Source organism: Panthera onca, chromosome D1 (assembly GCF_046562875.1).
Source record: "Panthera onca isolate mPanOnc1 chromosome D1, mPanOnc1 haplotype 2, whole genome shotgun sequence".
In the NCBI taxonomy this organism is placed as follows: Eukaryota; Metazoa; Chordata; class Mammalia; order Carnivora; family Felidae; genus Panthera; species Panthera onca.
The window spans coordinates 98,538,551-98,565,652 of NC_138348.1; the positions used below are offsets into that span (position 1 = coordinate 98,538,551).

Here is a 27,102-nt window from a genome sequence, read left to right on the forward strand (position 1 = left end):
CCTCCCCTGCCCCCGGGGGCGGGCCCAGGCAGAACCTTTGCGCCTGCGCCCTCTGCTGGAGAATCCGGGAAAGGAAGGGGCGGGGTCTGGGGTAGAGTCTGCGCGTTAGACAGAAGCCGAGCCCTCCATGTTCCTTGTGGGTTGTTAGGTTGGCGCTCTTTGAGGGGTGATTGGGGTATTTAAATTAGGACAGCTAGCCGTAGAAAGAAACTTAACGTCAAGTCTTCCGCCACATACCTGATAAATAAGGAAATTGAGCTTAAAGTCATTTGCTTCTAAACATCGTGGGAGAAAAACGGAAGTTATTTCCCCACCCCTTTGGTGTTTTAAACTCATTAAGTCGGCACCGAGGGACAGGAATGCGAATGCTGCAGACTGTTCCAGCCTGATTACGAACACTCCAGAAAGGCTTAAGACACTTAGGCCGCAAGCTCTTCTTCCAGGCCCTTTGACCTTCTGAAAACAAAACATTTCCCCCTTTTTTGGCTTCTGAACACTAGTTCCTTTTCTGGGAATTGGGTATGTGCTCAAGATTCCCCGGGCTCAGCGCATTGCACCGCAGGTTAGCATCCCCAGCACCAGGCCTTGACCACAGAAAGACAGCTGCGAGCCCTAGCCCGAGGAGGACTCCTCTCATGAAACAAAAGCAGTTTCCAGTCATTTCCACTTCTCTAATCTAAAAGCTTCGTTGGAAAAACTATGAAAAAAGGGAACTTTCTTCCTGAAGAAGGAAGTGCCCTGACCTAATTTGTTAATTCTGAGCCTCTTCTTGGGGAGCTTGCAGGCTCTAGCGTGTCTGTAAGTACTCAGTTCCCTCTTAGATCCTCCCACCTGGGTCCTCCACAAAGCCCTTGACTGATTAAGGAATTGAGTTTATTGTGTGCCCCTGTAAGTGGGGGGAGGAATATCTCTGGACTCAAAGACCTATCCGTCAGACCTCCTTATTCTGCAATTCAGTGGCCTTTATCTAAGATTGATTAAGGAGTCCATTATTGTTTCCTATCAGTAGAGTTAGAAAGAGAAGGGGCGCCTGGGTGGCTTGGTCGGTTAAGCGTCCGACTTCGGCTCAGGTCATGATCTCACGGTCTGTGAGTTCAAGCCCCACATTGGGCTCTGTGCTGACAGCTCAGAGCCTGGAGCCTGCTTCAGATTCCGTGTCTCCCTCTCTCTCTTTCTCTCAAAAATAAACATTAAAAATTTTTTTAGAAAAGAAAAGAAAGAAACCTTTAAACACTGCTAATGGTCTCCTGAATGAAATTAACAGTCATGATCTAACTCCAAACTACCTTGCAGTTTTATATAATATCAATGCACATACTATGCTGGGTGACTGACCAAATCACAAAATACCACAATTCTTTTTTTTTTTTTTTCCATCCACATTGCTCAGAGCATTCCCTCTGCCTAAAGTGTGCTACTGAAGTTCAATCCATTCTTCAGAATTCAGCTAGAAATAACCAGACATTCCAGCTAGAAATAACCCTGTCCTCCTCTAAATTTCCATAACCATTTATTCTTACAGCTACCATACATTAATTCATGCCATACTGTCTTGTTGACTTTGGTCTTCCACAGTACCTAACACAGTGTAGGTACACAGGGTATTTCCCCCCTCCATCATCAAATTGTATTGTTTGTACAAATTGTATAGTTTGTACTTTGTTTCTGCTGAAGAAGACATATTTCTTTAAATATACAAATGACCTACCTCGCATATTTGAATAAAGCAGAGTGACAGTTCTCTCCTCTATATCCCTTAAACACTCCCAGATGGACAGAGTTCTGTCTGGTGATAGTTCCTATTTTCACTTCTAAACTGAAGTTAATGAGTGGGGCACCTGGGTGGCTCAGTCAGTTGAACGACAACTTCGGCTCAGGTCATGATCCCACAGGTTGGTGACTTTGAACCCCCGCATGGGCGCTGTACTGGCAGCACCAGAGCCTGCCTGGGAGTCTCCCTCTTTCTCTGCCCCTCTCCCACTCGCACTCTTGGTCTCTCGCTCTCTCTCTCTCTCTCTCAGAAAATAAATGAATTTTAAAAAGAAATCAGGGACATTTGGTTAAGCATCCAACTTCAGCTCAGATCGTGATCTCACGGTTCGCGGGCTCAAGCCCCCTGTCGGACTCTGTGCTGACAGCTCAGAGCCTGGAGCCTGCTTCAGATTCCATGTCTCCCTCTCTCTCTGCCCCTCCCCCACTCACGCTCTGTGTGTCTTTATCTCTCTCTCTCAAAAATAAATAAACATTAAAAAAAATTTTAACGTTAATGAAAAAAGAAGGAAAGCTTGGCCTTTTTTTTTTTTGTTTAATAATTTTTACTTGGCTTATTTTCAAAGTGTACTCAAGATGGGATTGGATTGTTGATCACAGTGTCATTCTTATTCTTGGTTATTCTAGAGCTGGCTCAGTTTGTACCATCACATCATGTGACATGAGGCACTTTTATTACATTTCACCTTCACCCAGACCACATCCTCATTCTGCACCTGAATGTCGGTTGGTTGACTGAACATATTTGAAAAGTAAATGCTCTTCCAAGGCGTGATATGTCGTTTGTATTCTGTAAACTCTGTCCTCAAAATGCCATCCAATGAATGCATCAGCATAACAGAGAAACTGATCATTCCGTGGCAAATGACCCCAACGAGGCTTCTAGATGAGGAGGACCAGTGCAAGAAACTCTACTGCATTCCAATGCAGGGGGAAACGGTTCTGGGGGAAGAATAAATGCAAGCTGACAACAGGCAATTGAACAGAAGTGTGGAGGGGGACAGAGATAGAGAGAAATAGCTAAAAAAAAGTCTGCAGGTTCCTTAATCCACAAGGGGGAAATCCCTGAGGTTTTTGCTGTTTTCATTCTAGCCAGTATGGTGCCCAGAGATCCAGGTGGCAGACAGATGACAAGGCTCCAGAATAGCAACAGGGCTGGAAGAAGGGTAGAGGCTGCCCCACAAGGGCAGGTCGCTCACCATACTCCTTCCCCCAAAGTCGTTTTTCCAGCCATTCATGACTCCAGCAAGATGCTAGAAAGTATCCCCAAGAGGGAGGCACCATCAATAATTTAAGTAGAAAAATTTAGGAGCCTGGCGGGGGGAGGGGGGGGGGGGCGTCAAGCAAGTCCACTAGAGGGAGCCCCGACAAACTCAATACCACAGAGAGCCCAGCAAAGTAGTTTCTGAGCACCCGTCTCTGAAAACCAGCCTCATAAGGGAATAGGGGAAGATCAATAAATTAAGTCTCCACAAGGGAAGATAGCCCTGTGAATGCCCAGTTGAAACCCAGGCCTTACAGGATTTACAGAATCAAAGACTTAAAGACCAGGAAACTGAAGCTGAGCAAAATTAAATGGCTTGCCAAGTTTACATAACTGGAGGGGGGACTAGAACCCATGGCTCTTGTCTCTAACCAGTATCCTTTCTTCTACATTTGTAGCCTCTATGTCAGCAGCCTGGAGTCCGTGGGTCTATCTTTCCTCTGTGTCTCCTTTCTCCGATGCGAGAAACACTCTCAACTCCCTTCTCCTGCATTTCTTTCCCTTGTATGCTACAGAATGCCTTCCCCAAGCCTAATAATGTCATTTGCTGATCAGCCCTAGGGATGTAAATTGCCCCAAATGGCTACTATGAGCTCTTTTCCTCTGTATCAGCATAACAGCACCATATCAGATGTGTAAATCTGTAACTTGTAAGTCTCCAAACCTCAGGCGGTGCTACATGGAAATGAAGCATAGTTACCGGGCTCCAAAGCCCTTTCTCCTCAAACTACATTTAGAACGTAGGGATAAGGAGAGAATTGAAGAATTGACCCTCTGGGACCTTGCTATTTTAAGCTTTGTACTTGGCCCATTCCACCTGTCTCTGACTCCGTGTTTCCCAGTTACCTGGACAACACTCGGCCTCCCGAAACCCAACCTTCCAGTTCTCAGTCCTGCCCTCAAAGGAAATTTGTCACCCTGGATTGGCTCCCAGAACCCAGGCTCCTCCTCAGGCTCCTAGCTGGTTGGGCCATTTCTCTGCCCCTCTCCATGAGTGGGTCACCCTACAGGGAAATACAACAGAAGCAAGAGAGGATCCTACAGGTAGGACGAGGCAGGGTAAGGATGACGGGAAGAGGGAAGAGACGAGGACTGAGGTTTATTTTCTCCAAAAGAGGGTAGAGGGGAATGATTTCTGTACATAGAACCTTACTGGTAGAAAGAAACAGCTCTACCTTCCCCCTACCCCAGGCTTGCCTAAAGGCCCAAGGAGACCAAGAACAGAAGCTTCTGGAAGGTATAAGAGACATGCTCGGAGACTAGAGCTCTAACTCTCCTGGGACTCCTGGTTCAATCTAGGGGTCAGGAAAGCAACCCCATGTGCAGTCTTCAATACAAGTCCTCTCCTTCCCCAGGACAGCAAGGAGATGCCATCTAAGACCAAAGGAAAAGGGATGAAAGCTGGGTCACAGAAGAAGAAAAAGAATGTGGGTGCTGGTGAGTCAGGGTGGATGGAGGTGAGCGCCTCCTGCTTCTCCATTCTCTGGCTTAGACACCAAGCAGAGGTGCTCCAGAGAGAATTCAGCCCTCTGCATGACAAGATAGAGCCTTCAGGACCCTCTCCCCCGATATCTTCCCTCCACGTTCCATGGAGCTGGGAAATTGGGGAAACCGGCATATACCCACTCTGTGCTGCCCTTCTGGCTTTGTGCCTTCCCTATATATTCATTACACATATTCTGAGTACCTACCCTGGGCTGGGCTGCCAGGACACAGCAGGGAACCCCGCCATCAGAAATCCCTCCTTGAAAGGTCCTCAGATCTCCTGCAGGAAGAAAGTTCAGGGCGTGGGATGAGGATGGGGAGAAGTGAGGGAGGCTGAGATCATGATAAGTTCCTAAAGGTCCAAGGAGACCAAGCTGAGGCTTTGCCAACTTGCCAAGGCAGATGTGGAAGCCAAATCCGCACACAGGCTGGCAGTGCTGGAAAAGGAGTTGCTCCAAGACCACTTGGGTAAGAAAGTGGAAGCTCAGGACAACAGAGGTGCGCGGGGCAGGGGGGGGGGGGGGGTGCATTTCACATCGTCAGAGGCTCGGAGGCTTAGAGCTGTTTGCGGGAGGCTGAGGTGACCCCTGCCAATCCTCTGGTGGAGGAAGAACCGACGTTGCGAGGAAGGGTTGGGCCGGGAGGGTTGGTGATGATAGCTAGTTTTTATAAGCAGAACATAGAGGGGGGTTTCCCTTAGTAAGGAAAAGCTCATGGCATTCCAGGGACAAACCGACCAACCCAGAGGGAAAATGAAAGGCTGGAAGCCTGCCACCGGGTTCCCAGAGGTGGGCACGGTCCATCAAGCCCACGGGGCCACGTGGGACCCCCAGCCAGTGGTGAGGACGGCTCTGGGACTTTTCACAGCTCTGAGGAGGGACGAGGCCCGCCGAGCCAAGGCTTCTGAAGACCAGCTGAGGTGGAGGCTGCGAGCGCTAGAGGCTGAGTTGGAAGAGGCCCGAAGTGAGGGGAAGGCCGTCTATGCAGGTGTGTGTGGTTGGTCAGGCAGGCGGGCAGGAGACAGGGGCCTGGAAAAGGACAGCCAAGAGGGCCAGAGGATACAAGGAAGTGAAACAAGAAAGATGTCCGTCTGCCATGCCTAACTTTAACCTTCCCGGCTCGGCATGAATTGGGCAGGGTCCTGAAGGAAACGAAGGACAGCCTCCCAGGATCCCAGGCAGGAACCTTCCCGGATGCCTGATGCCATGTGCTTTGTGGATTAAAAAATGCAGTCATGGCCTTTATCTCATTCATCCCATGGGAGTGAGTGGGGGGAGAAGGGCTACAGTCTAGGTACTGAGTTGGAATGGGGGAAGGAGTTTCGTTTCCTAGCTCTTCCCCAGCTTTTCGGGGTCGGCCAGCCTCTCAGAATCACAAGAACCACCAAGGCGGCCTTTATGCTCCTGTCCCACTGGACCAAGAAGGCCCTCCCTGCCCACAATGTCCCTTCCTTTCTCCACCACTCCATCCACACCTGGGACCCTCTGTCCCCACCACAGAGATGAGTCGTCAGTGCCAAGTCCTGCAGAAGGAAATGGAGACCCGCAGCAGGCAGCTGGAAGAAGAAGTGAGGGGCCTTCGGGAGCAGCTGGGTAGGCTTCCCCACTCCCTAACCCCTGTCTCTCCAAGGGGCACTGACAGGGTCCAAGTCTGCAGGGGTGGACTTACGATGGTCCTTCTCTAGGGAACCCTGGGCGGCTCAGTCTGTTGAGCATCTGATGACGGCTCAGGTCATGATCTTACGGTTCGTTGGTTTGAGCCCCGCATCAGGCTCACTGCTGTTAGCATGGAGCCCACTTTGGATCCTTTGTCCCCGTCTCCGTCTGCCCCTGCCCTGCTTGTGCTCTCTCTCAAAAATAAACATTAAAAAAAAAAAAAAAAGTCCTTCTCTAGAAGACTGCTATCTAAGCTCTCTTACCCTTTTCCTTTTTTAAAAAAGAAAAAATTTTTTTAACATTTATTCATTTTTAAGAGAGAGAGTGAGCGGGGGAGGCGTAGAGAGAGAGGGAGACACAGAATCCAAACAGGCTCCAGGCTCCGAGCTGTCAGCACAGAGCCCGAAGCGGGGCTCGAACTCAGGGGCCGCAAGATCATGACCTGAGCCAAAGTTGGACACTTAACCAACTGAGCCACCCATGCGCCCTCTCTTATCCTTTTCCCCATCAACTCTCCCACCATGGAAGATTGGAGCAGAGGGTTCAAGATGGTAAAAACCTCTTAGGTTGTAACTAAAAAAAGACCTAAGTCTCTTACCCCATCTTCCTCTCTCAATGGTCTCTCCAAATCCAGATCTTTCTCCCCACCACTGCCATGTCTGTCATGGGCAAAACATACTCCCTCTCAGCTGATTTTCGCAATGAAACTGAGGAAAGATATTAGACTTACGTCCATATCTTCAATGCCTCATGCATGCTCAGTCCTACATAAGTACTTGCTACATAAAGGAATAAACCTTCCAGATAAGTAAAAATGTAAAAAACAGGAAGTTTTTCCTTTCTCTCTTGGTTACAGGACGCAGTTGAGCTATGTTAGCGTGCACATAAGATCTTTCACAATTGTGGTCTCAAAGTTTTCTTAACCTAAAATAGCCTCAGTTTAACCTAAAATAGTCTCAGATACCTAAGAGTTGCTTATCTGCCATGCAGACCCTGAATGCCCTTCCTCATCCTTGCCTTGTCTGGAATTTAAATTCGATCAGCATTTATGGAGCACCTCCTGTATATGCTATACATTTCCCCCTATATGCTCGCATTCAACTCACAGTAAGCCTGTAAAGTTTGGATCATTCTGTCTTTAAAGATGAAGAACCTTAGGCTCAGAGAGAGACATGCCTGAGGTTACACAGGTAGTCAATAAGCGACAACCAAACTCTGGACCCACATCTCTTGTCCCAATGCCACTACTCTCTCTACTGAACCTTAGAGGTACATGTCCGCTCTTCATACGGGCTGCGGGAAAATTGGTGATACTGGGGGAGTCTGGAATGATCCCATTTAAGTTCCGCTTTTTAGGTACCTTTGGAGACTCTGTTCACAGGGAGGGTGTCACTACCCAATCCTCTTTCTCCTTCTGCCCGGCCCCACAGAGACGTGCCAGAGGGAGGCTGAGGCCGCACGGGAAGGGGCAGAGCAGGCCCTCAGAGAGCGGGACCAGACCCTGGCTCAGCTTCGGGCACACGTGGCAGACATAGAGGCCAAGTACGAGGAAATCTTACACGTAAGCACCCCTGTTTGAATCCCAACCACCCCAGTACCCAGCACCCCCCCATCCCCCCAAACCCCAACTAGTATGACAGTGACAGACTGGGGGAAGGAGAAGCAGCATCTCCACAAGGAAATCTGCTCTGTCTTGAGGGCAGACAACCAGGGGATGCAACCACGCCCACTAAGTGTAAAAGCTCCCAGAAGCCACTGGCAAAGGAGAGCTCACAGACTAGCCTGGGGCACCCCTCACGCTGCCCTCTCCCTTCCTGGGGCCTGAAGCTTGGTGTCTGCAGGGCAGCCTGGACCAACTCTTGGCCAAGCTGAGAGCAGTGAAGCCTCAGTGGGATGGGGCCGTGCTGAGACTTCATACCAAATACAAGGAGCGGCTCCGCCAGTTTGGACTCAACCCCCTGGATCTGTGAAGCTGTAAGCCTCTAGCCCCTGGGGCTCTGGGAGGCTCCAGCAATAAAGCTGTCTCCATGTGGAACTCAGCAGAACTGTGGGCCGTGGCTTTTTGGCAGAGGTGAGGACCTCTTACGGGGCAGCTTGGTTCTGGGCTGACCCATTACTCCGAAGACTGAACGAGAAGAGAGAAATTCGGTAAGGTCTCAACTCTCTTTTAGAGAAACTGGGTCCCATGCCTTGGGTCTGGAGCTTTTTTGGTCCCTCCAAACCACCGTCCCGGCCCCCCCCCCCCCCCTCCAACACAGGCAGCCAGATTTGTAGGAGAAAGGCCATTTCTATAATAGACTAACAGTAACCAGCCACCAGCCCGCACAATCCTCAGGTTGCAGAGGAAGGTGTAACTTGTCTCCAAATTCTTGCAATATACCCGAGTCTCCTGGCGTCATGCCTAGGGCAAGTTCCAGATGGCTTCAATCCTAGCCAGCCCACAGTCCACCTAAAAAGGGAAAAAAACCCTGGGATTCTCCTCTATTTTACTACAACCCTCCCAGTACTATTTCACCTCTGGTCAAATGTGGCGGGGGGGGGGGGGGGGGGGTTGGTGTCCCACACCAAGAAATCCCCTAACAGTTCTGCGGACACCAGCCGGGTGCCTTACAAGTTAACTCAGTTCTGTCACTACTGACGTGAAGAGAGCATCAGATCCCTCAGGCTCAGCCCCGCAAGACCGGCCCCACTTCAAAAGCCAGCGGCTGTCACCTGTGCTTCTGACCAGCTGGCCAAAACACAAAGGTTCCCACGACCCCGCCCCCCCCCCCCTTGGGCTCCAATATTTGCCAGCGCGGCTCACAGAACTCAAGAGAAACCTTTTAATCGCTAGATTGCCGGTTTTTTATAAAGGACACAAGTCAGGAACGGCCAGATGAAAGTAGGAACGGGACAAGGCATGAGCGTGGGAGCTCCATGCCCCCTCTGGGTACACCACCTGGCCAGCACCTCCAGGCTCCCTGAACCCCGTCCTTTTGGGGGGTTTTTTTATGGAGGCTTCACTAGGGAGGCACGAGCAGTGAAACCATTGGTCATTGGTGATTAATTCAACCTCCAGTGCCTCTCCCCTCCCGGGAGGTCCAGGGTGGGGGTGGGGCGGGGTGGGGCTGAAAGTTCCAACCCTCTCTAATCACGTGGTGGGTTCCCCTGGCAACCAGTCCCCCAACCTTAGGTGCTTTCCAAAAATCACTTCCTTAATTAATAAAGTCAGATGTAGTTGAAAGGGGCTTGTTACGAGTAACAGAAGACACCTTTGTCATCTTACTACTTCGGAAATTCCAAGGGTTTTAGGAGCTCTGTGCTGGGAAAGGGTCTAATTTATTACAAATCACGAAATCACACCATTCTTCATTTTCGGGCGGGAAGTTCATCCCAGGGACACAACCCGATGCTCCTAGGCCCCCTAGTGGGCCTGCCGGAGGCCTCTGGCCACACCCTCTTCTGGGAGGAAGGGAGGGAGACCTTGGGCAATCCTGTGATTGGGGGTGTCCGGAATCCTAGAGCTGCAGTTCTGGCTTAAAGAGAGCTTCTCAGCTCCTACCATCACTAGCCGGAGAGTGAAGACGGAAAGGCCACTGGGCAGATCTGTGTCCAGCGGAGGAGGACTACAGCAGCTCTGAGGCTAGAGCCCCGTCCTGAGCAGAGAGAGAAGACAGAAGGTCATTCAAGGATCAGAAGAGTTCCTTTTCCCTGCCCCCACCCCCACTGGACCGGCCAGGGATGTGGCTTGTTCCCTGGGTCCTTCTGTCCCCACCTACCATGGTCTAAAGTCCCAACCTGCATGCCTCACACTGCTTCACCCTGTAGCCCTCCTCTTGGGCTCTTTCTCTGGCTGCTCACTGCCCGTCTGTCCCTACTTCCTTACCTCTCCAAACCCTGGGCGATCGCAGGCTTCGAAGCCCCGGCAGGACCTGGCGGCCAGCTTCAGGCAGAGGGGTGGCTCAGCCTCAACCAGCTGCTGAAGCTTTTCCAGGTCATTCTCTCCACCCATGGGATACCCATTCACCTCCAGAATCACGTCTCCCGTTTGCAGCCCCGCCCGGGCAGCTGAGCCTCCTAGGGTCACCTGGTGAAGAGGGGGGTTACAGAACATGGGACACCGTGGAAAAGTCGCTGGATGCTCTAAGACCTTGGGAGGGAAGCAGATGATGGCTCATTAGGAGGCAAAGGACTGGAAAGATCCGAGGTCCATAGGGCATAAGTCACCTGGGAGACGAAGAGACGAGGCTCACTGGCCACACAGGTAAGCCGGAAGCCGTAGCCACCGCCAGGCCCAGGGTACAGGAAGCACTGGCGGGAGCCACACGGGACAAGAGGCATGGCTGTGTCTTCAACTGGTAGGTCCTTGGTTTCAACCAGAGAGGGCGAGCAGTTTTCCTGGGGAGAGGCAGGAGCCTCTGTGCTCTCCAAGAAGAGAAGTGGGGACAAGCGAACCTGGAAGGAGGCAGACAGAACAAACCTTTCTTTTTTGCTTCTCCCCCCTACCGGAGCCCTGCTCCATTCCTGCCCCCACTCCAGCCCCCGGCCCTCAGCTCGCACCATGCTGAAGAAGCGGTCAGCCTTACGGTCGACAACAGTGAGGGAAACAGAAGAGCCCTGCGCGCGGATCCTGGACACTGTCTCCTCGTGGCCCAGCCCCTCCACACTTTCCCCAGCCACAGCCACCAGCCGGTCCCCAGCCTGCATCCCGGCTTTCTCAGCTGGCAGTCCTGGGTCCACCTCCCACAGGAACTGTCCTAGGACGTAAACATCCTCATGGCCCCTTCCCTGCTAACCCCAGGGCCAGCCCAGGCCACTGTGGGCACACAGGGACTAACCCCGGGGGGGGGGGGGGGCGGGGACACAGTAGGAGGAGGCTCAGGGCTGGGGTTCAGCCGGGGATACCACTTATATGCACTGAGAGTCGAATGTGAACAGGTTTAACACACACCTTCCCTACCCGCCTCCGGGACTACCACTCACCGGGTTGGCCGTCAAGACCTTTCTCCTCCCGAAGCAGGAACCCAAAGCCCCGGGGCCCCTTCTGTAGGTGCAGAGAGCGCGGCTTGGTGGGCAGTGCCCAGCCCTCCGCTAAGGGCGCAGCCAGGGGCATTCCCAGCCGGCGACACTGTTCCTCCACCTCCGGCCCGGCCACCAGCAGGGTCACTTGCTCTCCACTCTGCCAAAGCTGTAGGGGCCCAGCAGGGCATCGGCATCAACCAGCTGGGTAGGGAGGGCAGAGCCAGGCCCTCCTCCAAGCCCCAGGAAGGAGGCACTAAGGGTGGGGGAGAGAAGAGCCTAGCAGGAACTGTGAAGGGAAGCATGGCAGGAGGTACAAGGTCAGATGAGAAGATGAGTGCGAGGGGGAGGAATCTGCTGCCTGAGGCATGGCCCCCGGGCCCAGAGGGGTGAGGCCCGAATGGGGGAAGACAGCCGGCCATACCTTCCTGCCGAGTTGGTTATAAGTGAACTTCTCCACGCTGACCCCATTCACTTCTAGCAGTCGGGCCCCAGGAGGCACCCCAGCCCGCTCAGCTGCTCCTCCAGTGCTCAGCACCAACCAGAAAGGAGCCTGATAACCTGGAAGCCGGGGGGCGGGGGTGGGGGGGGGGAAACAAGTAAGTTTCCATCTGCCACCTGCCCAGAACTGGGCTAAGATCCCGCTCTTGACCTCCCTCCCGAGCCTCGGGGCTCACTGTAAGTGACGCTGAAGCCAAAGCCGCCCTCATCTTTCACTATGTGACACAGTCGGGGCCGGACCCCTGGGCCGAGAGTAGGAGACAGGTGGGCACTGTTCCCCTGCCGAGCTTGAACCATGTCATACACGTGCTGCGCCAAAACTGTCAGCAACACCCGCGGACCGCTGGCCCGGATACGGCGCACCACCTAAAGAGAGGGCATGCAGGGGGAGGTTGGGAGGGGCCCCTCTTGCCAGCGCCCCCTCCCTGGAACCAGCTGTCTGCAGCCAAATGCTCTACCCCTGAGCTATACCCCCTGGAACCAACCCTCCGGATCATCCCAACCTGGGCAGCCCTAAATCCTGGAAGGTAGGGGAGGTTGAGGCTTAGGGACTGCCCCCATCTATCCAGGGAAGTGACTTTCTCTCTCCTTGAGGTGCTAAGAGATGTTCTACGCCACAGGGAAGCCCCAGCCCAACCTCACCACAGCATAGTCTTCACATTCCACAACGTGGTCGTTCACCCCTAGGATCCGGTCCCCTTCCCGAAGACCCTGGCGCTGGGCAGACGTGCCCGGCTCCACCCTGCACACCACAGGCACAGCCTTGCCCAGCTCCTGTCTCAGGTGGAAGCCAAAACTCCTGCCCTCCTCTTTGCTCAGCAGACAGAAGCGAGGCCGCTCCAGGCTCCAGAGATCTGGAAGGGGATGTGGGCAACAGAAAAGGGGGAGGAAGAGGGGGCATGGCCCAAATACAAGTCGCCTTGTGCCTGGCAGACGCTACCCTTGTGATAGGGCACTGGGCAGGCTCCTACCCAGTTAAGTATTGGGCAGTGGGGCCAAATACCCAAATGTGGGAAGAGTGGCTTGGACAGAAGAAAACACCCAAACCCCTCCTACCTCCACACAGTTACTCCCCACCAGGCTGCTATCAGAGGGAGGCCGAGTGGAGTGGTTACCAAGGAGACGGGAGGCCGGTGAGGAGCTGTGGTATCTCTGGGGAAAGGGAATGGTTGCCCAGGGCGAGGGGGTTACCGGAGGGGTCAAGGTCTTCAGCCAGAGAGAGGACAGGATTATCAATGCCCTGCTTTGGGTTAAACTCAAACTTCCTGCAAGGAGGCAAGGGACACAGGTAGGAGCAAGCTGACATCGGGACTCTGGTCCCGGTCTCTACTTGAGGTGCGAATGAAGGCCTTCCCCACCTTGGATCTCCTCCGCCCCTTGCCCCAATCCTTCCCAGCATGGCACTTACAGAGTTAACGAGGCTGTGTCCTGAAGATCTGCTGGGCAAAGAAGGGACGAGGAGAGGAGGGGCGCATTCCCTCCCCACCCCACTCCTCTTCCACAGTCATTAACTGAAAGGACTTGGGCGAACCCCCAAATTTAGAACTTGCCCCCTCCATTCTGCTCCAGAAAGACCTTCCCTTCTTCTCTCTTCCCTTTGCCTCCCAGTCCACAGAAATCTGAGCATATCAGGACAGGGCGTGGACCAGGAAGACAGACCTATCCACTCACCTCTTCTCTTCTAACTCGCCATCTATTTGCCTCCGGGCACCAAGCCCCAACATCAAGTACACCCTGGTCCCAAAGCCTTGGCCTCCCAATCTGCCCTCTCAACTACCCTCTCAAGTCCCCAGCAGAGGATTTCTCCCAGTCTCCTACCTGCAGCTGCTTCCATAGTTGGATCAGTGACCCAGTGCTCAGGGTAGGGACAAGGTCCATGAAAAACAGCTGACCCTCCCACCTAACCTGCCACGTCCCGCCTCCTTAAAGACACTGCCTTAGGAGCAGTGAGGTAATGGTTAACGGGAGGAGTCTTATCCCCCAGGGGGAAGTATGTGTGTTCCTCCTGCCCCCATTCCTGGGCCCCAACTTTCTCTGGAGACTGCTGCGGTCCCAGCTTCTGCTCTGGGCGGACAAAGGTAGGTTGCTGGTCACGATAATGCCAAGCCTGGGATAGGTATGTTTGAAAAGGTGATAGAAGTCCTATAGCCCAGCATGACCTCCTCCCACCCCAGTATCTTGTTCCTAGACCACCCCCAGCCCTTGCTGCCTCTGAACCTAGCGTCCAAGAACCACCTACAACAAAGTGGTCCGAAAACAGCGCCCCTTCTTGAAAGCATCAGGCAAGAAGGAGGCCATAGTAGGTAGAAGACACAGCTTTTTAATAGAAGCAGGGCAGTGCACAGGCCCCTCGGAGCCACTGAGCATAAGTACGATTGTGAGAAAGGGGGCGTGAAGGTGAGGAGAAGGCACCAACAAGAGAGGAAAGTGGCTCCGGGCATCCTCCGTGTCCTCTGATGAGCAGAAAGGCAGAAGGTGGAGGCCCTCCAACGCATCTGATTGGCAACACCACCGGTGAGGCGGGCGGGAGAAGTGCGCCCCCTGGTGGCACACTCGGAAGCTCCTCGAGAGGATGGAGGTAAGGTTGGTGGTGCCACAGGGCGACTGGCTGCCAAGATGCCACATGAAGAGTCTTTCTCAGCCCTAGCTGAATGGTAGGAGGCACGTTCCATGACCCTGGCAATTCCAGACTTGGGGGAGCAATGGTTGGACACGCCCCGGGAGAGCAACTGGCACAGTTGTGCCCTATCCTTTACCTCCAGCCCCACAGGGATCTTTCTGGAAGTAGTAGTGCAAACCAGGAGGCCACAGAGGGAAGGGTCTTGGGGCCAGGGGTCACATAGCTCGGTGACTGCCGCCACTGCTTCAGCTTCCAGGGCCTCCCAGCTGCTCCAGGAGGGCCCTGACCTCACCCTCCACTCGCAGCAGCTGGGCCTTGCGCCAGGGGTTAAGGGTATCCCCTCGGCTGTCTTCCAGATCTCGAAGCAGCAGCTCAAGGTGGCGCCGGACACGACTGCGATCCCAGCTGTTGAGGTTCCGCTGGACTTCACTAAGGATCACCGACCAGTACTCAGACACTGCTGTCCCCTCTGTCAGCGATACCACGACCCGGGCACCACCTTTAGCAGTGCTCGCCACATCCCGCAGGGCCTGGCGGCCCTCTGAGCTCAGCTCATTGAAGTAGAGGCTAGAAGGAGAGAAAATAGAAGATGCCATTCAGCGGGGCTCTGAGAAGGAGGGCAGAGGGTGGACGGGACAGAGCCTGGGGGGTCCTCACGACTCCTCCCCTGGCTCTGGAATGCGATGGGGTGTGTGAGATGAGCCAGAGATGGAGGGGGGTGGCCAACAGGAGGTGGAGATGACATCTAAATTCAGCAGGATCCGGGACAGTAGGGATGCAGCCACTAGGACTCGAAGAGAAACGGTAGTAGGGAATCGGGGCGGGGCAAGGCGTGGGTCGGTTCCGAAGCGGGTCCGTGAGGACCAGAGAGAAGGCAGGGGTAGAGGGTAGGCCCTAGGGCAGGAAGAATGCAGTGGAGACAGGAGGGAGACTGAAGGGCTGGGGTGGGGGGATGGCACCGAGGACAAGACTCACTGCAGCAGCTCCAGGGAGGGGTGGTCCTGGGCAGCTTGGGCCAGGGCCAGGGCCGCTGTGTCGCCAGCACCATTGTAGGCCACGTTCAGCTCCTGCAGCTGTTGATTACGGTCCAGCTGGGTGGCCAGCAGCTCCAGGCCCTCGTCCCCAAGGCCCGTATGCAGCAGGGAAAGGTGTGTCAGTGAGGTGTTTCCGGCCAGCCCCTCCAGCAGCAGGGCCACACCGGCCGCCGTCAGCGGGTTGTTGGACAGCCTACGGCCACAAGCACCCCAACGTTATGAGGGCCCACGACAGATGCCCTGCGCTGGGCGGTGGGACTTGGACCGAAAGGATACACGGCCTGGGGTGGGGGGAGCCTGGACACAAAGGTGTGCGGGCCGGGGAGAAGAGCACCGAGAAACAGGGGTGTGGTAGAGCGCACAGGAGGCAGAGCAGGGTGGGGGCTGGCTTCTCCTCCTTCCTTCCATTCTCTTCTGCTGACCCACCTCTCTTCATCGTTACCACTTCTCTTCTCCTTCCTTTTTTCACCTCCTCCCCAGACCGCCCTGCCCCTTGCCCTCCCCCTCTTCATTCACCTCCTCTTACTCCAACCAGGCTTCTGGGTTCCTAGTAAACCAGTCAGCGCTTTGGAAGCATCTGCTGAGTGCCCAGCATTAGGGTCATCCTTGTGAGGCGACAGGGAAAATCCTGGGAGAGCATCAGCGGCACTGTTGCCAGGCAACCGGCCTGGCTATTATTCCCCCGGACCCACGCTGATTTTAGCCACCAGAGAGGCACCTATTCCCGGTGGCGGCTTTCCTCCACCCCGCTGCTTGTACTGGACCTGGGCGGCAGGACGGGGTCTAGGCCCCCACCCCCTTCACCACACCAGGGGTGGGCCAGCGCCAGGTGTGTTGAGGCGGGAGGCTCACCGTTGACCTTAGCCTGCCAGCAGGATGGCCAGAGCCTCCCTCCAGCCCTCCCCCACCGGTCCCGAAACACTCACCGCAGGGTGGTGATCTGGCACTGGTCGTGCAGCAGCAGGTCTCGGAGGTCGCTGCAGGCCTCGGGGCCCAGGCTGTTGAGTTGCAAGCTGGGACGGAAAGTGGCCAGAGGGGAGGTGAGAAGCAAGGGAGGAGTTCAGCATGGAGCCTGCCCACCCACCATGCCCTTTTCTCACCATCCTGCCTCTCAAAGCCCACGCAGCCCTCCCTTCTATTGCTTGTCACCTCCACGCACCCCAGACTTCCTCGTCCCGCCCCCTGGTCCTTCCTCACTACCTTTGGTCTCCCCAGCACCTTCTCTTCCCACCTCTTCACCCCCAACCCTCTCCTGACTTCCGGCCCATGCTTGAAGGCGGGTCCTCACCCCAGCTTCCGGGCACGCAGGAAGACAGGCCTGAGTGTGCACAGCCCGGCAGGGTCCAGCTGACAGGAGGCCAAGTTCACCTCATCCAGGGCGTGCCTTCCGCTGCCCAGCACAGCTGCCACCACTGTGCACTTGAGGGGTGTCATGCGCACACCGGCCAGGTTGAGCTGGCGCAGGGAGCTGAGCACCTCAGCAGAGAAGCGCTGATTCTGGAACTCATAGTGGAAGAACAGGTGGTCCAGGAGCTCTGATGGGGGCAGCACCTGCCGGCCCAGCTTGCCCAGCTTCTTCTTGATGGCCTGGGCGTTCTCCAGGGCATCCAGGTTCTTGATGGGGCAGCCGAGCTGAGCCAGCACGGCCCGGTTGTGCGCGGACAGAAGCCCTCCCATGAACATGGGGAAGAGCTCAAAGACCTCATCATCGGGAGGCTCGTCTGGATGGCGCCGGGGGCCCTCCACGCCCAGGATACTGGCACCCATCTGGTCCAGGACATCGTCGTTGTAGTAGTCCTCCTCTCGGAACATCTCCAGCACCATGGCCTGGGCCACCGCCTCGCGGCTCTTACCCACCACGCGCCCAAACACTCTTGGAACCACCTGGGAGGGGACACGGGGACGGTGCTGCAGCCTCCTGTGTGCCCGCTCGGCCTTCAAAGCTCAGCGGAAGGTGCATTCTCCCTGCCCATCCGGCCTCACCGTCTCCCTTAAACCCCCAGCACGATTTGTCTGATCATACTACTCCCCCACGGCAGCACCCGCCGTGGCTCCCCACTGCCCACGCGGAATAGAAAACTTGTCATAATTTGGCCCCAATTTGACCTTTCCACAGCCACCTCTCGATACTTGTGTCCTACATTCCTGACATTAGGAAATTCTTTCTCCCAGACACCCCATACACTTGCAAGCCCGGTGGTGGGAAGGAATTCATATCTATTTTGCATTTGGTTTGGTACCAGGCGAGGTGCTGCTACGAAGATATCCTCATCTTCCACATCATCACGGTCACCCCAGCAACAAAGACTGATGTCGCTCTTGCTCCTTCGAGGCCCTGCCAGCCACACTGCCTTCAGCTACAGACTTCTTACGCTCACGCGCTCTGCTTCTGTCCTTTCGGTTTTTGTCATTATTATTATTTTTCGACAGTACCACGGTTCCATTCCTTCAAAGCTGTATTCTCTTTCTGGGGTGACTCCCCTCCCCAATTCTTCTCCTTGGCTATGCTCCAGGGTCAGGTTAAATGCTCTTCCTGCAGAGAAGTGTTTCACACACACACACACACACACACACACACACACACACCCATCAGGTCCCCCACTTACACATTTTCACAGCACCTGCAACTTTGCTTTCCAGGCACTTACCATAAATCTCATTTATTTATTTATTTTTTTTTAGTTTTCATTTTTTCTAGTGTTCTGTTTATTTTTGAGAGAGAGCACGCAAGTCGAGGAGGGACAGAGAGAGAGGGGAGTAGAAGATCTGGAGCAGGCTCTGTGCTGACAGTGGCAAAGCCCGATGGGGGGGCTCGAACTGGCACACTGTGAGATCATGACCTGAGCTGATGTTGGACGCTTGACCAACTGAGCCACCCGGGTGCCAAACCATAGTTTTAAATCACACGGTCACAGGGACATGTTTGTGTTCCCCCTGGAGGACCAGAAAGGGCGGAAATCTGGGGTTTGGTTCATTGGTCCTTCCCCAGAACCTAACACATTGCCTGGTATACAGCAGGCGCTCAAATGTTTGTTGGGGAAATTAACATTTAGGAGGTTTGGGACATCGTCTCCCGTCCTTGCCTGGGTGCAAGGCAAGGAGGGCCCGTGGCTCTGACAAGGAGCCACGAGGTTGTTTTGTGGAACCTCCTCTAACGGCTGGTTTGGTTTCTTTTTTCCCTTTTTACAGGTCAGGTCTCTGCCATGGAGGTTATAGCGCTCCTCCCTCAACAGTCACATGGTGACAACATGAGAAAATGTCACCCTGCGAAGCTGAGTCAATAGGCTTGTGAAGAAACAAATCGGACCAGCATTCTGCTCAGCAGCCCTCCCTCCCAGAGGGCCGGAGTTGTGGTGCTAACAATTTGGTGCACTGAGGGGCTTCTGGAATCCTGTCAGGAGACCACAACCTCTCACTGTAACCCAGAGAAGGCAAACACATCCTCAAAGGGCTGGGCTGGCCTGAGCAATGGCCATTACCTTCCCGTCTGAGCCTATGGTGTGGGAAAGGGTGGGCTTCCCGAGCCTGTTTTTCTGTCTAACAAACAATAAATAGCACTTATTACGTATCAGATCCTGAGGATGAATACATTTACTCCTCATATTAGGCCAAATGATATAGATTCTGTTATCCCCATTTAACAGGTAAGACTTGGAGGCACATAGCAGTTAAGTAACTTGTCCAAGATCACACAGCTAGTAAATGGCAGAGCCTGGATTTAATCCCATAGAGCTGAATTACTGAATCCCTGCTCCTAAACATTATGCTTCGGTGCCTATAAAGAGGAAAACCTGTTAACATTTTGCCAGCACTGACCAGGGTTCTACCTCCCAAAGAAGAGTTACTGATGCATTCCTAGAGAGGACCAGGGTTACCTAGCAAGGCACCAAAGCTTAACAGAAACATCTATCACACACCAGTAAAGTTTGGCAGAGAGAGCACAGGGTTCAGACTCCTAAACCTGGACCCAGATCCCAGCTATCCCGCTTACTATCTGGGTGACCTTGGGCAAGTTACTTAGCCTCTGTGAGCCTCGGTCTCTTACGATTTTTCTTAGGATTCTAAAAAGGGATCATAATAAGATTTCATTCACAAGGCACCTGGTAGACATCACCAGAAGGTGGATCCTTCTTCCCCTCAAAAACTTAGCACGTCTGTCCTGCTCACAGCACAGTCCTTGGGCCTGTAATTTGGACTCTGGAGCAGGCCTGCGCTATCCTAAGCCAATTATCAATGCCATTTCTCCTCCTGGTATAAATGAATAAAACGGCATCTGCTTTATAAACTTGTCTCTGGTGATTTAGTTAGAATGAGTCATCATTCCCGGAGTCTAACCACCTCCAAGGGAACAGATACATTGGAGTTTCTGGGCCTGCAAAGAAGAGGCCAGACCCTGGACTGTAGCGCGACTCCTGCCTCCCACCGACAAAGGCCAGAAGAGAGGCAAAAAGAAAACCGTCATTAGGGTCATAGGATTGTGACTAAAGTGCCTGCGCCCTCACATCCTCCTCCCAGCCATCAAGCCTTCCCCAGTCTGTGGTTTCCTGCTCCCCCTTCCCTTATGTCTCAATCCCACTAAAAGCCAGATTGCCCAAATCTGAAACCAGAGTCAAGAAGAAGATTCACAGCTACACAGGAAGTGGCGGTTTCCTTCTGGGAGAGGAGCAAGGGGGTGAACGGGGGATAGGGGGGCTGAGAGCCCAGGGTGCTGGGCCGTTACCTTGAGCAGGTTGAAGAGCAGAGGCAGGGCTCGCAGGGGTAGAAGCTTGGCCACAATGCCCAGGACCAGACTGACGTCCTCCCCGACGCGGCCCACGAGCTCGGCCACTTCCTTGCCCACCCGCTGCAGGGTCGTCTTCCGCAAACCCAGCACGATGTAGAGGGCGGCCAGGTATTCCTGCATGGCAGGCACGGTGAACACAAAGGTGCCCTGGCGCCCTGGTTCCACACACGGGGCCAGAAAAAACCTCAGGGCGTCCCGGCGGAAGACACGTAGCAGCTGGAACTCTTCTTCAGTCTTCATGCCAGCTTCCAGGCAGCCACGGACATCCTCTTCGGAGAAGTAGGTCTTGCGGGAGGACACCCCCTCGTAGGCCAACTTGCCCATGGTTCGGGCTGCATAGGCCATTAGGGACAGCTTGGAGGGGTCAGTGCTGTCCAGCATCTCCCCACTGAAGTTCAGACGCAGGAAGCTGGTGTAAATGCTCGTGAGGGTCTGTCCAGCCGGCGTGGGAGCGTGCAGGAAGTGCAAGGTGGCACAGACAAGCCAGCAATAGGAGGGCAGGAAGCAGGCGGCGGCGATCTGGTGGTGCCCCTCCAGGTTCCGGGAGAGCATCTGCACCAGATTGTCACGCTGAGCTGGCGTGGCCGAGATCCCTGCACCCCCAGCACCGTACTCACAGTCTGGCTGGTTGAGGCGGAGCTGGAAGTAGAGCTTCTGCAGGTTGGTATCAGAGAAGCCACAGATCTGGCCATAGCGGCCCACATACTTGCTGGGGATTCGGCCGATGGCGGAGGGCCGGGTGGTCACCAGAATGCTGGCCTGGGAACGGCACGGTTGAGAGTTAAGCAAGACCTTTGTGTCCTGATGGCCTCACTCTCCAGAGAGCCCCTGAAGATTGAGTGTCCCAGGATGGAGATGATGATGCCCACAGGGCACCCGGGTGGCTCAGTTGGTGAAGCATCCAACTTCGGCTCAGGTCACGGTCTTATGGTTCATCGGTTCAAGCCCCAAGTCAGCGCAGAGCCTGCTTGGGATTCGCTCTCTCCCTCTCTTCCCCCCTCTTTCTCAAATAAATAAAAACTTAAAAAAAAAAAAAAAAAAAAGAAAATGATGGCGACTATAATAATTATAACTAACAATTACTGAGCCTCCACTAGGATCCAGGGCACCGTGTTAAAGTACTTCCTATGCAGTGTCTCAGTTGAGTATAGCTCTAGGAGAGAAGGAACAGAGCTTGGGGAAGTTACTGACTGGCTTAAAGACACACAGCTGGGAAGTGGAGGGGCAGGTTTGAACTAACCAAGAACCTATGCCCCCACACCAATAAAACACAAGGGCTCGGGACACACAGGTCTTTAGGAGGCAAGTTAGGGGCAGCAGCGGTGAGGCAGGGGGCCACTCACCTCGGGCAGCATGTATTTGCGCAGCAGGTTGACAATGATGGCAGCTGGCGCCTCTGGCTCCTCGGGGTCACTGCAAAGCCCTGTTCCGGCTAACCGGAAGTCGAGGTTGAGATGCTCTAAGCCATGGAGCACAAAGAGCAGGCGGGACCCAGCAGCAGCCAGCAGGGGCAGAATCTCCTTCAGGGGCGTGTAGCGCTGAGCCACAAGTTGGCACAAGGAGGCGGGGGCAGGGCCCAGGGATGACAGATCCTCGCAGGAGAAGGGGATGAGCAGCTCGAAGGCTGGCAGCTGCCCGTAACACCAGTCCAAGACCATCTTGCGCACGAGTGTGCTCTTCCCCGTGCCCACTGTCCCATAGAGCACCACTGTCTGCACCTGGCGCCCACAGGCATCTGGGTCAAAGAGCTGGGACAGAGCCAGTGCGGGGAGACCGGCTAGGGGTGGCTGATGCTCCAGGGCCAGCTCTGCCGTTGGGCGAAACAGCTCATCTGGGCTGCTCTCGCGGATCACAGGGTCTACATGGACCGTGTCTAGTGCAAAAGTCGGGCCGAACCGGCGCTCTTCTCTGGGCAGTCGGCTGAACCACTCGGCCAGATTCCGGCGATAGCGCTGGACAGCTTCTGGATGGGAAGGCAAGGGGAATGGGTCAAGGAAAGGGGCTGGAAGATGCAGGAGCTTAGGGCTGGCCAGGGAGGTGGTAGGGTCAGGCAGCAGAATCGAATCACAGGACCAGGATACCGAGACCCAGAACGATGCTGTGCACAGAGGACTCCCTCAGACAAGACTGTCCAGAGAGTTTGGAACGCCCATGGCAGAGAGCGGTGAGCCGTGAGACAAGTGACACCAAACCTGGGTTGACTGGTTGTGTGGTTGTGTGTGCGCAATCTCCACCTGAATGTCAGACCCCCGGTTTGTTGAGGGCAGATGTGATATATCCCCCCCACCAGTGCTTTGTATACGCTAAGTGCGCTAAGAGTATACTGCACAAGTGTTGCAGGAAGGGATACATGGACAGGTGGACGATGGGGTGAGGGGAGTTGATGGATCCTCTCTGTCTCCTTCTTCCTGCCTGCTTCTCCCTCCAGACCCAACTTCCCCCCCCTCGCCCCCCATCAATCCCCATCACTAGGATCCCATTCCGCCCCTCTCCTCAGGCTGACTGAGCAGCCATTCTCTTTACCAGATGCAGAGATGCCCTGGAACAGCTGTCCATGCCTTCTGGATGGAGGACCACTGCCTGCTGAGCTTCCATGGTGACGTATAAAGGCCCTGAGAGCAAGAAGGGTTGAGCTGGGGCTCGGCTACTGGGCTCAGCCTCTGCACAGGCTCAGAACCCAGGCCCGTCTGAACTGCTGGACTTTGAGCTTCCTGAGATCCAGGCCTGACCCTGGATACCCAAGTCGAGAGCCTTATCAGACTCTCACACCCTTCCCGGGGACTGAGGTCTTTGTCCCGCTCACCGCACCCCACCCCGCCACCCCCCCCCCCCCACACCACTCTGCTGACTGCCCGCCTGGAGCTCAGGCTGGCCACTGCCAGACTCCACCCACTTCCCACAGATCCTCCCTCTGGCTGCCCACCGTCGCTTGTACTGTAGATCATGTAAACCGACTTCATCTTAGGCCTGGTAGCTGACTCTGTACCCTCCCCACCCTCAGAAAAGCCAATCTCACTCCCGAGAGATCAAGACCTCTCCGAGTCCTGCCCCTTCCCAGGCTACTCAGCTATGCCCAGATGTGTCCTAAGGCATGGCATGGAGGCCTCACCTAGAGAGCCCAAGGGGACGCTCCCCTTTATGGGGCCAACTCCAGTGGATCAGGAAGGGGATCCGTCCATCTACAGAGGGAAAGGGGAAGGAAGAAATAGCACCCAGATCCCACCCACATTTTCCCACCAATACACAGACTCCGTGTCTACATTAAATCCCCCATCATTTGTTCGCAGAACATCGTGTTCTGCCCTCTGTAGCAGTTACCATGCAATTTTATATCTTGTTGTATGATTATTTGATTAACAGACATTTCTGCCCCACCCCCTCCACGAGAGCAGGGACTCCGTCTGTTTTCGTTCATAATTACATACTTAGAACCTAGCACAGGGTCTGGCACATAGCACATACTTAAGAAATGTCTGCTGAACGCAAAACGAAATCAGACAAGGGATCCTAGACTCCTATAGCTACGGGGACCCTCAAAGGTCATCTAGCTTGACTCCCTTATTTTAGGATGGGAAAAAGGAAGCTCAGGGAGGTGAGGTGGCTCGCCCAAGGCCAACAGCTCCTGGAGCACAGTTAGGGCTAGCACACCTGGTATCTGGATCCCTGCCCTCTTGGAGACACCATCTGGACCCTGAAGAGGAATGTAGAAACAGAAACTGCTTCTTCCTGCTCACCTGCTGACTGGAGTACTCTTCCCAGACCAGGGCCCCAAGAGGCCCCGGGCAAGTGGCAAACCCACCACATGGTAGGAAAGAAGGTCAGAGCCCGGGGGACTTAGCACGCCACCTTCTTTCCTGTTCCCCTGTAAGAAGACTTCTGTGAATGGACCACACACACACACACACACACACACACACACACACACCTCCCCACTCCCATCTCCCCGTGCAGGCCACAGAAAGGCCTTTCTCCTCAGGGAGCATCAGCCTTGCCTTAAATGTCAGCATTGCCAAAGCCTTGACCTGGCTTCAGATCGACTCCCTCCCCTACACCCCCTACTCGAGGGATTCCGTTTCATCTCCTACTACCCCTGAGCCTTCAACGAATGCCTTTCTCTCGAGTTCCAGCCTGGTGAACTACTTTATTTAGGCGTCGTTTTCGCTTGGCTGCCAGCAGGCTCAGATGAGTCCTGTGTTCATTTTCAACGGCTTTTCTGAGCCGACGTTTTCAAGTAACAATTATCCACTTTTCCCAGCTCTCGGGTCCTGTTGGCTGAGTTTTAATGATTTCATCACTTTATCTATTCTATGACTTTTATGTAAGCCGCCTTTGAGGCTGGCATAAATAATAAATGAATGGATGACTTCCTACTTGACATCTCCATATGGCCATCCTGCCTGTGCTCCATGCTTCGCCCATACACTCCTCACCCCCCCCCCCACCCCTTTTAGTTACTTTATTGCTTTATCTTTCCAAGCACCCCATTTATACTAGGCACCTGACCTCTTGGGTCTTGAAACGCTTTCTCCCTTCACACACTTGAAACAGCCTTACCGACTCCTCGTGCCAGCGTTTTGCCAGCCTGTTCCTATGGCATTGCCTCTGTGCCCCCTTCTCCTTCTTCTCCTTCCCCGCTCTCTGCCTTCAGTCTCACCCCACACCATTCTAATCCCTCATCTCAGCCACCAATCACCTCCCTACAATCCTGGGTTACGCAAAGAGTCCAAACACCTGGCCCACACAAGCTATTTTTCAGTTTGCCCCCAACCCCTACCTCAGTAGCCAGGCTCACCAAATTCTTGCTCTCAACTTTCCTAACTGTTCATACATTTTCTTCGGCTTGAAATGGCCTTTCTCCCCTGCCGGAATCCTACCCAATTTTTTAAGACCCTGCTCCAAGGTCCCCTCTCCTGGGACCCTGATGCCCCTTAAATGGAGCGTGCTGCTAATTTGGTACTTAGTCTGCCCTGAGATGTGGCTCCTTAAGGGCAGGACACGTTCAGGGCAGGGGAAATGGGCTTGGGCCCACCCACCAGCAAGGCCCACCGGTGGAGCGGCGGGGGCCAGAGCCGAGGTCCCAGGGGCTGGAGAAGGCTTAAGAGAAGGCCCTGGAAAGCTGAGAAGAAAGCTCGGGGAAACTAGCTCAGCGGGAGAAAGTCAGATCCAGGGCCACTGCCTCAAGATGGGGCTCGCCGAGCAGGCGGGGCGGCGGTGAGGGCAATTTCCAAAGATCATTTCCAAGCAGCGGGCACAGCAGGAACAGTACGGGGGCTGTGCTCAGAGCTCCTCCCCGCCCTCCAAACTGGGTCCCAAACAGCTCTCCCCGTTCCCGCTGCTCTCGGAGCCCAAGGGGAGAGGCTGCCGGCAAGCCCACCGCTCAGCGCACCCGCTCGCTCCTCCGGGTCCCGGGCTTGACCTCCCCGAAGCAGCGGCCCAGCCGGGGCGGGGGGGGGGGGCGCGCGGGGCTTCGGCGCCGCCCGGGCCTTCACCCGCGGGCCTCCGGCGGCTCCCGCTTCCTCCCAGAGGCCCCCGCTCGGCGCGTCCCGTCCGCCCCGCCCCTCGTGCGCGGAGCCCGGCCCGCCCCGGCAGCAGGCCCCGGTCGCGGGCCGCGGGGAGGACGGCCCGGACCCCAGCGGCCCGCGGAGGAAGGGGACCGCGGCGCCCGGAGCCCGGCGCCGCGGGGAGCAGACCCGGGGCGGGGACGTCCCGGTGCGTCACCCCCCCCCCCCCCCTTCGCGCCCGCCCTCCGCGGCTCCGGGCCTCGATCCCGGCTGGCCCCGCCGCCGCCGCCTCCCGGACTGCCCTCTGCAGGTTACCAGGCGCCGGTGCCATCCAATTACTTCTCCCCTCTCGGGCGGGGCTTGCTGTTGTGCCCATTGTACAGACCGAGGAACTGCCGCTCAGAGGGTGGGATGACTCCCGCAGGTTGACCCAGTTAGGAAGTGGAAGGGCCGGGACGAGAGTTCCCGGGCCTAGATCTCCCGGCCTCACCCCTCCTGAGGCACCTACCCGTCCCCGGGGCATTTCTTCCCTCTGGGCCTCTTCACCTCCTCAGCCTACCTCCTGGCAGAGAGCCGAGTCAAGGCCTTAGCGGGCCCTCCCTCTGTACCGGGCCCTCTCAGCCCCCAGACCTCTGTGTGTGGCTTCTGGTCACTTTGATCAAGAAAGGAGTAAGAATGAGGGATCCGCTCCCGCCCCAACCTGCTCTTCTTGTCTGGCGCCCTGTCATGGCCTCGCCCTGGGGCTTCCTGGTCCTCAAAGCCCTCACTCTCATCCCTGTGGCTCCACACAGGGCACACCCAGGACCCATGGAGCTGATAGAGCAGCCACCCACCGCCCACAGCCAGGGCCCGCCTCCACGTGCAAACGTAGGTGTGCGATGTGCACGGAGCAGAGGTGTGCAACAGGGAAGCCATAGAGAGGCACCTTGAGGCAAGGCTGGGAAGAGGGCTTTGTGATCTCTACTGTCCATCCGGACTGAAGACAGTGTTGACATTTCATGAACACACATAGGCCTATGTTCATTCACTGAATACATGGTATGGGGTTAGTTCTGAGCGACCGGAACAAGGCGCGCAGGGTCCAGACCATAGCAGCTCCCCTCCGGCTAGCCCAAATGATGGTCCATCGGAGGCAGACAGAAGCCTTTGGAAAGGCTGGGGGAGGAAGTTACTAACTGCCTCTGACAGAGAAGGTGACATTTGAATTGGATCTCGAGTAAGTCCAGGAAGGGCAGGGCAGGCCATTCCAGACAGCAGGGGAAATGGCACATTTTCATTTTAAGAGAAGCTCTGAAAGGGGAGAAGAATGGCGGGGGGGGGGGGGGGGGGGGGGGGGGCGGGGACAACGCTGTGAATGTGGTCTCGGGGGTGACATTTCAGACCTGGGGGACTCTTCCAGCTTCACTCCACTTACCTAGCCGTGCGAGGCAGAATGGCCCCCGGCTGCAGTTACCGGACACGGCTCAGAGCAAACCATTCCCCTCCCCCACC

At 55.2% G+C, this 27,102-nt stretch overlaps 3 protein-coding genes across 12 annotated transcripts; 1 reads left to right on the forward strand and 2 right to left on the reverse strand.

Moving 5' to 3' along the window:
- The first annotated feature begins 4,014 nt into the window (after positions 1–4,014).
- On the forward strand, positions 4,015–8,349 carry DRC12 (dynein regulatory complex subunit 12 homolog). 5 transcript variants are annotated; one of them, XM_060605009.3, is made up of 8 exons: positions 4,062–4,078; positions 4,226–4,271; positions 4,390–4,471; positions 4,922–4,987; positions 5,387–5,506; positions 6,019–6,111; positions 7,605–7,735; positions 8,016–8,349. In XM_060605009.3, the coding sequence occupies exons 3-8, from the start codon at positions 4,402–4,404 to the stop codon at positions 8,142–8,144; spliced, it is 609 nt and encodes a 202-aa protein (XP_060460992.1). In that variant the 5' UTR covers positions 4,062–4,078; positions 4,226–4,271; positions 4,390–4,401; the 3' UTR covers positions 8,145–8,349. The 5 variants fall into 5 exon arrangements, with proteins under 5 accessions (XP_060460989.1, XP_060460988.1, XP_060460990.1 ...); XM_060605006.3 differs by lacking the exon at positions 4,226–4,271 and having other exon boundaries at positions 4,015–4,078; XM_060605005.3 differs by lacking the exon at positions 4,226–4,271 and having other exon boundaries at positions 4,051–4,093.
- A 633-nt stretch (positions 8,350–8,982) lies between these two features.
- NHERF4 (NHERF family PDZ scaffold protein 4) lies at positions 8,983–13,860 on the reverse strand. 2 transcript variants are annotated; one of them, XM_060605001.3, is made up of 11 exons: positions 13,492–13,860; positions 13,082–13,109; positions 12,865–12,938; positions 12,316–12,527; positions 11,850–12,039; positions 11,597–11,733; positions 11,137–11,341; positions 10,714–10,910; positions 10,381–10,608; positions 10,040–10,240; positions 8,983–9,809 (listed from the first exon to the last, which is right to left on the reverse strand). In XM_060605001.3, exons 1-11 carry the CDS (start codon positions 13,505–13,507, stop codon positions 9,780–9,782), a joined length of 1,518 nt encoding a protein of 505 aa, XP_060460984.1. In that variant the 5' UTR covers positions 13,508–13,860; the 3' UTR covers positions 8,983–9,779. The 2 variants fall into 2 exon arrangements, with proteins under 2 accessions (XP_060460984.1, XP_078288964.1); XM_078432838.2 differs by having other exon boundaries at positions 12,865–13,860.
- Positions 13,861–13,972: 112 nt separating this feature from the next.
- On the reverse strand, positions 13,973–25,951 carry NLRX1 (NLR family member X1). Of its 5 annotated transcripts, none has more exons than XM_060604998.3 (10): positions 25,927–25,951; positions 23,845–23,972; positions 23,220–23,289; positions 22,634–22,722; positions 21,454–22,073; positions 20,048–20,869; positions 16,616–17,211; positions 16,254–16,340; positions 15,269–15,520; positions 13,973–14,860 (listed from the first exon to the last, which is right to left on the reverse strand). In XM_060604998.3, exons 2-10 carry the CDS (start codon positions 23,912–23,914, stop codon positions 14,539–14,541), a joined length of 2,928 nt encoding a protein of 975 aa, XP_060460981.2. In that variant the 5' UTR covers positions 23,915–23,972; positions 25,927–25,951; the 3' UTR covers positions 13,973–14,538. The 5 variants fall into 5 exon arrangements, 4 of the variants coding, with proteins under 4 accessions (XP_060460981.2, XP_060460979.2, XP_060460978.2 ...); XM_060604996.3 differs by lacking the exon at positions 25,927–25,951 and adding an exon at positions 25,497–25,607; XM_060604995.3 differs by lacking the exon at positions 25,927–25,951 and adding an exon at positions 25,068–25,478.
- Positions 25,952–27,102: the final 1,151 nt, after the last annotated feature.